At 35.0% G+C, this 12,849-nt stretch overlaps 1 protein-coding gene across 22 annotated transcripts in view; it reads right to left on the bottom strand.

Moving 5' to 3' along the window:
* LOC107714100 (calcium/calmodulin-dependent protein kinase type II subunit beta-like) overlaps nucleotides 1-12,849 on the bottom strand; it is a 43,913-nt gene that overhangs the window by 22,171 nt on the left and 8,893 nt on the right. For 8 of the 22 annotated variants that reach the window (XM_016519823.1, XM_016519837.1, XM_016519818.1 and 5 more), the window contains exons 8-9: nucleotides 10,288-10,368; nucleotides 4,242-4,279 (exon numbers count right to left, since the gene is read on the bottom strand). In XM_016519823.1, coding sequence (XP_016375309.1) covers nucleotides 4,242-4,279; nucleotides 10,288-10,368 — 119 coding nt within the window. The remainder of the gene's footprint in view (nucleotides 1-4,241; nucleotides 4,280-10,287; nucleotides 10,369-12,849) is intronic. The other 14 variants (XM_016519822.1, XM_016519836.1, XM_016519828.1 and 11 more) reach the window with 3 other exon arrangements.

Raw genomic sequence — 12,849 nt, 5'->3', positions numbered from 1 at the left:
TCTCCTTGATGAGGGTTCGAAGTCGTCTTTTATTTCCTGAAGCAAATTAAAAATAACATGGCTTGGCAAACTATATGTACAGATAATGTGTTCTTCTGGCATTCCAAATAAATGAATACGTGTGGAAAAAATCCTCTCCCTTCTACCACGTGCTCTCTGTTCTCTGCCGTGCCTCCTCTAGCAACAATAATTGCAGCCATTTCAAACGCAAATTAGTTTAAGACATGCTCTTTTAGGCGTTAAATAAAGGCGCAAATGCCAGCAATTTGACGAGCGCAAACATTAGTAAATCTCGTTGCGTGATTCATTTTAATACTCTCCTCCCATAAATTTTCCGTCTGAAAAGGAAACTCCTACAAATGCATATTCAATAAGATCAGGCGCAAAAATAACTGTCCACGCCTTTTATAGCGCTAATTTGTCACTGCGCATCTTTGGTAAAACCTGACAGTAGGGCTGTGCAATTAATCGAAATTCAGTTTCGATTTCGGCCTCCAACGATTATGAAAATACAGTAATCGAGATAAAACAATTATTGCGCCCCATTCCGCCCCCTTTCCAGCGGTGCTCTTTCGTTCCTCCATAATCAGTAAAATCATGTAACGAGACTTTTGCAAACCAGGACGTGCTTGAGTTAAGTTGATTAGATTGATTTATGTTTTTAAAAGCGTGAAAGAACTTGCGCTTTCTCGGGAAGATTACTGTGGATGCGCTCAGAGACGGAACACAACACGGACATGTAAAGTCATCTTTTAGCACCTAAACGGTCAAATACACACAACAAATGTGTCAAAATGCGGCGCTTAGTGATTATTCACGTAAACCCTCGTCGGTTATGTAATTAATGAATGTAAAGAGTTAGGAATGAAAATACTTGTGTAACAGTAAATTGGATCCGTGCGGCTCTTAAAGTGACAGCGGGCTATTTTCCTGCTGCGACTGTGTGCTTAATATTAATCAAACAACAAAAGACACATTCAAAATCACTCACTGCTCCTGACTGAAGGACTTTTGTAGCTTTAATAAGAAACAAAGGAAGTTTAATTCTTACAGTGAAGACTATGTTGTTTTATTTTACATTAGGTTATTCAATTTCTCTAGTAGGCCATTAACTGAATACTTTAGACTTGCATTAAAAAAAAACTTAAAGCACAGTTTGTTTCATTTGTATATTTTTTATTCTATTGTATTCCTTTGCTTTTTTATTACGGTTTAATTATTTGCAATAATTTTGAGGACCTTTTTTGTTGTTGTTTTTTTAAACTAATATTAGTTACTCTGGTATTCTGCTGTGGTATTGAGAATTGTGACATTTCGCTGGTCTCTATAATGTAGAGGTCATAGCAACCTTATTTACAGAAAATATATATTTGATATATATCACTATCTTTAAATAAATCTTTCATATAAAGTTTTGGTCATATGGCCCACTAATAATCGTTTTAAATAATCGGGATTACAATATTGACCAAATATTGACCAAAATAATCGTAATAATTTTTGTAATATTTTAACGCCAAAAGACGGTTTGCACTGGCACAAGCTGTTAGTAAAACTGGCCCTCAACATCTTACCGCCCTCAAACTTTTGAAGGATAGTGTATATGCCAATACCGGTGTTTTGTTTCATGCAATTCAATAATGGAAGCATATTATATTAGGATTTTTTTAATCTTTTTTTGTCAGTACAAAAATACTAAAACTTATACTCTACATATAACGTGTTTATTCCTTATATCAATTTAAAGGGACAGTGCACCTAAAAATAAAAACTGACAGCTAGAAAAAAAAAAAAGAGAAATCTGAGGAGGCTGTAGAGCTTAACTTTAAGTGAAATAACTCATAACTCAAATTTAAAGCGTGATATCTGGGGTTCAGCTGAAACATCTTCATTTATTCAGGACTAAATGTTACAGAAATGCGGCATCATTCCTTGGAGTGCTTTTTAGCGTCGACCTCATAAAAACTTGCACGCTAAAAGATTATGTAACGTATGATTAATGCTCAGTGCAGAGGGGATTATTCTCTAGATTAGACTCCACATCCAATCCCTAATAGAGAGCAGTCACAGTTTCATTTCTAATTCTGCGGTGCAATAGAGGTGAAAGCCGACCTTTTTACTCTGTCTGAGAGGATTATATGTTATCAGAACAAATGAACCTGCAAGTGCACTCTCTCTAACAGCTCATTATGGGTCGGAGGTCAACATCTGTGCGCGTTCACCTGATGCCGCGTGACGCACGCCGGGTGGAACCGAACGCCGGAATGCTCTGAATAGAACTGATGGTGATCGGGGCAAGTCCAACAATGACCGAAGCACTATGAGCAAACTATATAGAGATAATAATGAGATAAGATGCAGATCAGAAATTAAAGAAAGATTAAGGTTGAGTGCACAAGCTTATACTAGGGCTGGGCAGTATATCGCAGTGATGGCTGGAATGGGTCAATTGGTAAGGATTTTGCTAAACTGTTTCTATAGCAGTATATCTGTGGTGCAATTAAAACAATTCTGACATGTGTAAGTGTAGGTTAAGTTTGCAACCAGAGTTTTGTTAAATACATAGTCCTGGCATGAAACTCTAGATGGCACAGTTTGATAGGTCTAACTCAATCTGACCTAATGACATCATTATCACATGGCACAGCTGATTGGTTCTCTCCTGTATCGGTTAGCCAATGAGCTCCCTGCTCAACATTCAAATATTTGACTAGTGCTTGCCGTAGCAGTTCCAGCTTGCTTCAGAAACCCTCCACCTTCCCCAGCTCCACCGGCATGAAACTCTAGATGGTGCATTCCGATAGGTCTAACTCAATCTGACCTAATGACATCATTATCACATGGCACAGCTGATTGGTTCTCTCCTGTATCGGTAGCCAATGAGCTCGCTGCTCAACATTCAAATATATGACTAGTGCTTGCCGTAGCAGTTGCAGCTTTCTTCAGAAACCCTCCACCTTCTCAAGCTCCACCTGTATAGATCTGCTATGAGTTGATTCATGTATGCTATATGGGGGTTATTTTATGTATGTTATATTTGCAGCAGCAATATTTCTTACATGCTCACAGCAGCATGTCTGCCGCAGCAGCAGTGTAGCAGATCTATTCCGCCAAGACCAAATACATTAACATTGTCATGTACATTACCATGCCAATCCCTCCGAGAGTTGTCATGACAGAACTAAAACTATTAAAAATCATTGTTGTTAACTGAAATAAAGCTGAAATAGAATATAAATGTGAGATGAAAAGCTTGAAAAAGGGATTTCTAAAAATTACTAAAACTGAAATAATAATGTTGCCTTAGCAATTAACTAAAATAAGTTTAAATTAAACAAAAAAATAAAAACTATTAAATGAAAATTAGAAATGTTGCTTCAGCAATTAAGTGAGATAAAATAAGTTTAATTTAAAGTACTAAAATTTCTAAAACAAACTAAAAAAGCTAAATATAAATATTAGAAAAACAAATACGAACAAAAAACACAAAATTACTAAAATTCAGAATAAAAAAATATAAAAATAAAAACAATAAAATAATACAATAATAAAAAAATAAAATCTAATTCAACATATTAATAAATACTATGATAGACTATAAAAGATACTAAAATAACATTGGTTGCAACATCACAAATAGTCACAGTTGTTCCTATAAAGGTTATTTTACACAAAGTATGGCTCATCTAATCATATTTATATGTTTTACTGCTTTAACTTGTTTCAGAATCTTAAAAAAAAAAAAAAAAAATTTTACTTTTCCATCCATCGAGCTCCAAAAAAACTAAATTAGATTCCTTGTAAACCATTTTATTCACTGAATAATCCAAAAATAGGTATTAGTATGTAGTTATGTAATACATAACATTTTTGGATTGAATTTAGGGGGAAAATGTCTATATTGCGATATACACTGTGAGCGTAATATATTATTCATATTATGAAATAAAATTACTATACTGCCCACCACCAACTCATTGTCCAGCTTACTTAAGAGAAGAATATAATCTTGCAGAATAGACTCAAACACACACTGCTAGAAAGAACAGAACATGGAGACAAACACTGCAAACGCAAACACACAGATCTGCTTCAGATCAGACACACAGTGGACGCCAAAACTTTCACCAATTAAAAAACAAGAAACGTTCAGGAAAACTATGGAAACTGTGCTTGGCAGATGTGAACAGAAAGCAAAAAAGGTATGAAAAAGAAGGGAACGAAATGAAAGTGGGTCTTACCTTGACATCGGCCTTCTTGTTGAGCAGGCTCTTGGCTGCTGTAGACGGGAAGAGAGGAAGCGCAAACATCAGCACGCTGGGATGGGAGCAACAGTCAACATTACCGAAGCGCTAATGGTGCTCGGCCAAACGTCATATAACCGTTCGAGCCAGCCGGGGAAATCCCTCCCGCCCCACATCCAGAGGATTACAGCTGTCTAACACACTACGTGTGGAGCGCATGTCCGCACACGCATCACGAGTATGCACGGTGCGGCCCACAGTCAAACCTGCTAGAATTAATCACCAAATGTGACCGAAACATCCCGTCCAGCAGTGAGGGGTTAGTGATTGCCATGCACACGCAGGGGATGTGCTGGTGCACATGCAGAAGAGTGCAATCACACACACACACACGGTTACCTGACTAAATGAAGATACAGCATTGACTTCTGTTGTTTTTATATGATGCAAATTAATAGATAATAAATATCCATAAAACAAGGTCAATTTACTTGAATAGCCAAATTGCATTAGATATTAAGATATTTTAGATTTTTCTTTGTTTTGTTTTAAGCATAAATCAGACAAAATGACCTTTGCTTTATGCTTGAAACAAGATGAAAATATAACATAAATATATATGGAAACAGGTATTCATGTATAGGTATTAAAATGTTAATAAATTATTTTTAGTTTTTTTTGTGTACTTTAAATAAGAAAAAGATTACATTTTTCTTGTAAGTGTAAAACTACTGTAAAAGTAACCTAAACCCAAATTCCTAAAATAAAACCCTAAAATAAACTTTCTAGTTAGTAAATATCCATAAAACAAGATCCATTTACTTGTAAAGTCAAATTGCATTACATAAATATTCTTTATATATTTCTTTCCTTTGTTTTTAAGCATGAACCTAACAAAATTACCTGAGCTTTATGCTCAAAATAAGATAAAAATATATAATACAATATATACAAGAATGTTTTTTTTTTTTTTTACTTTAAATTTTTTATTTTTTTTTTGTAGTATAAAACTAACCTTAATCCTAATTCTGCCCATAAAATAAACCTTTTGGGGAAAAAACAAAAACAAAAACAAAAAGACATTTACACTACCGTTCAAAAGTTTGGGGTCTGAAAGATTGTTTTTTTAATGTTTTTGAGAGATCTCTTATGCTCACCAAGGCTGCATTTATTTGATAAAATTACAGTGAAACACTAAAACTGTGAAATGATATTACAATTTAAAATAACTATTTCTGTAATAACTGTATTCTATTTTAATATATTTTAAAATGTAATTTATTATATGCTGATTTGCTGCTCAAGATCAGATCAAATGCTTTTTCTGCTACTTTTGCTCAATTTAATGCATCCTTGCTGAAAGAAAGTATTAATAAAAAATATATATATAATTACTGACCCCTAACATTTTAAACAGTAGTGTATATTATTCACTTCATTTATAAATCATTTTTATAATCTCCCAAAGGCAGGTTGTCAGATTTAGTTCACTTCTATCCCAAAGGACAGCTAAATAAACCCACAGACTCACGCATACTGCCGTTAAAGCATGATACATTCAAATATTTTGTTCATGTGGCGGCAAGGACCTGCACAATGCTGCATTTTCTTGCCACAAATGAGAATGTTGAAGTTTGTCCAAGTGAATAAAAACAGTCTAAGACAACTTCTCATCACTAAAATGAAATCAAATGAAATGGAGCTGGCAAATCCTATATTAACTGTCATGGCAACACATAAAGAAATATTCTTAGTGTTTCTACGGCGCTAAAGAGCCCTGACTTTATTAATCCGTGCAGATAAGAGGAAGGTGTTGTGTGGAGGGAGGGTTAAGAAAGACAGAAAAAGAGAGAGAATCTTACCTTGACACAAATGTTAGAGGCAGAGAGGAACGGAGAGAAGGAGAGATTAAGAAAGAATAGATTAAGAGAGAGAGAGACCAGCACGGGTTCATCTGGAGTGTGTTTATCTGAACGAGGGCAGGGGGTTCAAATGTGTATTTCTTATCTAACATATAAAAAGGTTTATGTTCCATTCTTTGGTTTCATTTTCTAATCGTTATCTTGTGCCATTTTGAAGCCTTTTCCTCCATGACACACTTGTAGTGACACCTAGAGGTGACAACAAACCCGATTCATCTAAAACACCTGAGACACACACACACACACACAAAACACGGCAAAGACGTGGAGGACAAATGCAGAGACGGGCATCTGTGGGGAAAAAAAATCTACAAAATAGATCAAAACAAAATATTCAGACCGCTAGAAATTATTTTAAAATTGTCAAGCAGTGCACTATGAGTAAACCAGGTCACAAGTGTTACAGATGCACTGCTGTCCAACCAAACTAAATTCAAAATGTGCAACTGTGTTATAATGATTATCAAACTAAATTTCACACAAGTATAAACTGCCTAGACTAGTCTTGGACTGAAATGAAAGTGCCTCACTTAAGGACTACTGCAGACTATATTTCATTTCATGTCCATGGATTCTATTTGAATAATGCTGTTGGTTTTACTACAAATACAGGTTACCCTCAGTGTGAAAAAATGGTTACAGAACATGGTTACATTGAAAAATTTAAATGTATAGTCCACCCAAAAACGAATATCATCATTTACTCACCCTCGCATTGTTCTAAACCTGTATGCATTTCTTTGTTCTATTCAAAACAAGATGATATTTCGAGGAATGTGGTAACTGGTTTCAGTCCTGAAACAGTTTCGGGTCTTTTTTACTTTCATAGTATGGCCAAAAAATACTATGGAAATCAATGGGACCCAAAACCATTTTAATTCCATTGTGTGGACAAAAATACTATGGAAGTCAATGAGACCCAAAATCGTTTGAATTCCATTGTATGGACAAAAAATACTATGGACGCCAATGGGACACAAAATCGTTTGATTTCCCTAACATGGACAAAAATACTACGGAAGTCAAAGGGACAGAAAATAGTTTGAATTCCATTGTATGGACAAAAAATACTATGGACGTCAATGGGACACAAAATCGTTTGATTTCCCTAACATGGACAAAAAATACTATGGAAGTCAAAGGGACAGAAAATAGTTTGACTTCCATTGTATGGACAAAAATATTATGGAAGTCAATGGGACCCAAAACTGTTTGACTTCCATTGTATGGACAAAAAATAGTATGGAAGTCAATGGGACACAAAATCGTTTGATTTCCCTAACATGGACAAAAATACTATGGAAGTCAAAGGGACAGAAAATAGTTTGAATTCCATTGTATGGACAAAAAATACTATGGACGTCAATGGGACACAAAATTGTTTGACTTCCATTGTATGGACAAAAAATACTATGGAAGTCAAAGGGACAGAAAACCGTTTGACTTTAATTGTACGGACAAAAATAATATGGAAGTCGATGGGACACGAAACCGTTTGGTTACCCACATTCTTCAAATTATTTTCCATGTTCTAAAAAAGAAATTAATGTACATCATACAGGTTTGGAACGACATTGAGCGTGAGTAAATGATAACAGAATTTTCATTTTTGAACGGACCACCTAGAAAATAAGCTGTGGCAATCAACAGTCCACAGACATTAAGCTCAAAATATGCTAATAATATTCACTGAAAACCTGCTGCATGGATGCTGCAACCAGCCAAGAGTAAAAGTGCCAGATCACTGCAAGCAATCCTAGAATTTAGTGCTGAAAGGACATTGAACCCCCTTTCCTGAACACACAGGTTTAAGACACATGCACTCGGATCAGATCGGATCAGATCATATCAGGCTTCTCCTGCATCAGGAGACATGCGTGTGCTCTCGTGCAACGTTCAGTCATCAGCAGGCAGGCAAGAGAAAGAGAGAGAAACCTACAATTAAGAGATCTTACACAAAAAAGAAACCCAAGGGAGGAAGAAAGAGGCAGAACACTGAAGAATGACAAATCTGCAAATGGATGGATGGAGCAAGCGGAGACGTGGAGGAGAGAGAATGAGTGCAAATAGAAATCAGAAGAGATAGAAGGAGAGAGAGAGAATAAAGGGACCCTGATGGAAAATCCAGCTAAAACCAACTGCTGACATAGGCACTTTAAATCTGACTGGCCGCCTGCTGCACTATTTATATTCAGGATACATTGATTTTAGATTTACCTGGATATAATCATCACATTAAAACAAAATGAACTGTGGTTGGTCACTTTAAATCGGAGTCAGATGGTCTAAATCTGCAGTCACACTAGACTTCATGCTCCATTCACTTCTATTCAGATGCATGTGAGACCAGTAACAATGAAAATTCAGCTTATACAACACTAGACCTTCTACAGATAATCAACAGAGACTATACTGGTCTAACCTTGACATTTAATGACATTCGTTGGTCTAGATGGATTGTGGAGCCTGGTTTTGATCTGGTAGACGATTATGGTCAAGCTGGTAAGATTTGGTAACCGTTTTAGACAACAAACCAGCAACCACATTTGAAAAAAACCCAGCTTGACCGCCTTAAACTGATATGACCTGGTTTTTCCAGCAGGGGAGAGAAAAACACTGACTGCGATTTGCAACAAAATGACATGAAGTCATTTATTTTCATTACAATCTGTCAATTTAGCGATGCAACAAAGCATAAAATATTTTTTTTCTTTTACTTTATGCAAATAGAGCAGCAACTACTAATAGAAGTGAGCAATTTTACAGTTTCATATGCTTCAAACGCATTTAGCTGATACTTTTATCAAACACAACTTCAGGTAAGTAGTCCCTTCCCGGGGCAAACGTCAATATGATTGATGACTTTGACCTTTGTCAAAGTCATCAACTCAGGTACACACTAGTGTTTATGGATATGTTTATTTAATAAACAAAAATTTCTTCTTATTATCAATGTTTAAAACAATTGTGCTGCTTCATATTTAAGTGGAAACTGATACATTTTTTTTTACAGGATTCTTTGATGATATTAATTTTAAAAAGAAGAGCATTTGCGATGCAACAAAGCATAAAATATTTTTTTTCTTTTACTTTATGCAAATAGAGCAGCAACTACTAATAGAAGTGAGCAATTTTACAGTTTCATATGCTTCAAACGCATTTAGCTGATACTTTTATCAAACACAACTTCAGGTAAGTAGTCCCTTCCCGGGGCAAACGTCAATATGATTGATGACTTTGACCTTTGTCAAAGTCATCAACTCAGGTACACACTAGTGTTTATGGATATGTTTATTTAATAAACAAAAATTTCTTCTTATTATCAATGTTTAAAACAATTGTGCTGCTTCATATTTAAGTGGAAACTGATACATTTTTTTTACAGGATTCTTTGATGAATATAATTTTCAAAAGAAGAGCATTTATTTGAAATAGAAATCTTTTGCAACATTATAAATGTATTTACTGTCACTTTTGATCAATTTAATGTGTCCAAGCGGAATAAACATATTAAAAAAATATTTAAAATATGGTAGCGTATATCAAAGGTATATATTTTATTAAATGACGCATTCCTTAAAAATTTAACCCATGCACAGCTGATCGAATACAAACTGTGCATTTTAAATAAGTTAGTTTCATGCATTAATAATCCTTAATCTTGTTCATGATTTAATGCATTATGCACAGCTGCAATTACAACACTTTCTTCTCCAGAATTCAAATTTTCAGCTGCAAGAGAACCAATCGGGTCCATTTATGATCAGATATTAACAAACTATGGCTGGTTACACACATCTCAGGGCTATATGAACAACTCGACCTGCAGCGATGCATATCACAGACAGTGTGAACGGGGCTTTATGAAAACTGCAAGAGAGAGAGATAAAGAGGGAAAAGAGAGATACTGTAGAACTGAAAGACTAAAGAAAAAAGAGATCTAATGGCCATTCCCAAAGTCAGCCAGCGGCATCTGCAGTGCTGAACACGAGACCGCTGTAACCTTGTCATGCTCCAAGTTCCATTTTGAATATGAATCATGAGAAGGAGAACATGAAGCAGAGAGGATGGATGGATGGATGGATGGAGGATTGGGTGAGACGTGAGGGGACGAGGGCTACCTTGTTCCACCAGACTGGTGGTGGTACCGGCCGCAGCAGCGGCTGCAGAGATGGTGGCGGGTGCCGTGGTCTGCCTGCCCACTGCCAGACACACACAGACACACAAATATGCCCATTGTGCCATAGACTACTGGTTCTCAACTGGTTTAGCCAGCACAGTACCAACACTGTTTAGAGTGCACAAAAATAAACTAAAATGTCCTAAACGCATCTATGGCCTATGAAGCCAGTTCCACACCGTGTCCTAACCAGATACAGTATGACAAAAGGCAACTTTTCCATGTTAATCAGTGTTCAATCAGTTTTTGTCCTAACCAGCTGCTGGAGCAACAGCATACAAACTATTTACAATGATAATCTCAGGTACTGATTATGTACTATTAAAAGCATCTAAGGTGATTTTGAATATCATTCTGTGTGACCTGTATAACAAATCCTGCTGTCGCAGACGTATCAGTCTTGAAACATGGATTTTTTGAGTCATGAATTTTCTTTTTAGAAAGTGCTAGTTTAAAAATGCTAAAAATAAATTAAATGGTAAAAATTCAATTTTGTAAAGCATTATTAAATATTTTGAATTACTGTATCTAAACATTAGATTACTTCCATGCTCTCAATTGAATAATTTTAAACTTTTAAGTTTAATTGATAGAGTGAAGACTATGTAGTGTTTTATTTTACATTTAATTACTTTTTTAAATTATTGTGGTATTTCTTACAATCTAATACTACTGTTATGACTAACTTACCTGAAAACATAAAGTACTGTTTATTCCCTATGTATCTTTCTTCTTTTGCAGTTATTTGTCCTGTTGCTTGTCATTTGTTCATATTTTATGACTGGTTACTTGTTTACTTCAATAATTGTTTTAAAACTTTTTAATTGTATTAGGTGAAATTGATATCAAAAATTGGATTCTAAACATAAAATCTTACCATAACTTTATTTCTAGCAAAAATAACTATAACGTAATATAAAAGATTTTGGTCACCCCAACCATGAATTTGGTTATAAAGAGAGAGAGAGAAAAAAAAAAATCAATCAAATCTCAAATTTCAATTAATTTAAATTGAATCGAACTAAGATCTAATTGTGAATGTCATCATTCGGCAAAATCTTTCCTGAATCAAATCAAAAACCTATGAATTACAGTATGAATTGATTCACTGTCTACCCAAATATTTGTTATATTTAATTTATATTAATGATATCCTTATTATATCAACTTTTAATTTAAATAAATATAAATACAGGTTTTAGAATATATACAATTTTAAAACAGCTACAACTTACGCGTTTCCTTTTATGCGCTTTGTGAAATTATATAAATGATTAATTAAATTCAATTAATTCACTTGTATTAATATAGATATTTTCTTTCAGCTGCCTTCTCAAACTCAGACAGCTGTGATGTTTTTCCTTGCCTTCTAAATGTATTTAAATGTATTATATTTTTCAATGGTCTCTTAACCTCTCTCATGAGAAATGAATCAAACTGAGGCTCTCCACATTTTGTGATTGGCTGTTTGCCGCTGATGTCACACTTACAGGTGCACAAGCTCTGGAGTTAATCATAAACTCATAAAATAAAACTAAACCAGGTTGGATTTGGTTGTTTTTGTCAACTCTGAAACTCAGAGTAGGTGATATGCAACCTGTCCATGTTGACTAATTTGTCAACCTGTCTAATTTTAACTTCTACCAAGTGACAGATGAATTTACACCGAAACGCCGCAGACACACGGCCTTTTACATTAGATTCAATTTTAGGTCACGGCCCACCAGTTGAGAACCACTACTGTAGACATTGAGAGAGAAACCAAAGGATAGAGCAGTCTGTTAGCGTGGAGAGAGTTAGCTGGAAACACAAGCCGCTGTCTGCAACCAGAGTGGGATCTTGAGAGTCCATTACAGTAGGTGGTGTAATCATATAATAAGGTTTCCCCTGTCACTCTGGAATAAAGAAAAGGCTCATTTTCTTGTCAAGCGCTCCTCGGGGAGCCACTTTCTCCTTTCAGCGAGGAACGTGTCACTTTCGCCAGCGCCAATCTATGCTACGGCAAAACAAAACAAAGCATTTATTTGGGGGTTGAAGTTTTGGCGTTGTGAGAAGGCAGTAGAAATACAGAGGGAAAAAGTGATAGAATGAAAGAGAAGACATAAACATAAAAAAAGCTCTCATCAGACATTAAAGGGGCTATATTGTAGAAAACATGAATTTACTTGTTTGAATTTAGTAATGTCAATCTGCAATAACATTCACCCATATTTACTCTATTCAAACAAGCATACAATATACTCCGATTCATGAACAAATGACTCTTATGAACTGTTTTTTTTTAATGATTCAGTCAAGAAGACTCATAGAGTTTGAATCAGTCTAACGAGTTAGAAAGATACACGTTAACAAAACAGTTCAAAATGGCATTTTAACGTAACAAAATAAAAAGGTACCAAGGAATATTTGTTGACTATAACTGCATTAATAATAGGACTTGGCAATTTCATAGTAGAAAACAAATAATATGATTAATATATAATATAATATAATATAATATAAT

This window comes from Sinocyclocheilus rhinocerous, unplaced genomic scaffold (assembly GCF_001515625.1).
Source record: "Sinocyclocheilus rhinocerous isolate Xijiao unplaced genomic scaffold, SAMN03320098_v1.1 scaffold4921, whole genome shotgun sequence".
Lineage (NCBI taxonomy): Eukaryota > Metazoa > Chordata > Actinopteri > Cypriniformes > Cyprinidae > Sinocyclocheilus > Sinocyclocheilus rhinocerous.
The sequence above is the reverse complement of the archived record's forward strand: the minus strand, read 5'-3'. Positions and strand labels throughout refer to the sequence as shown.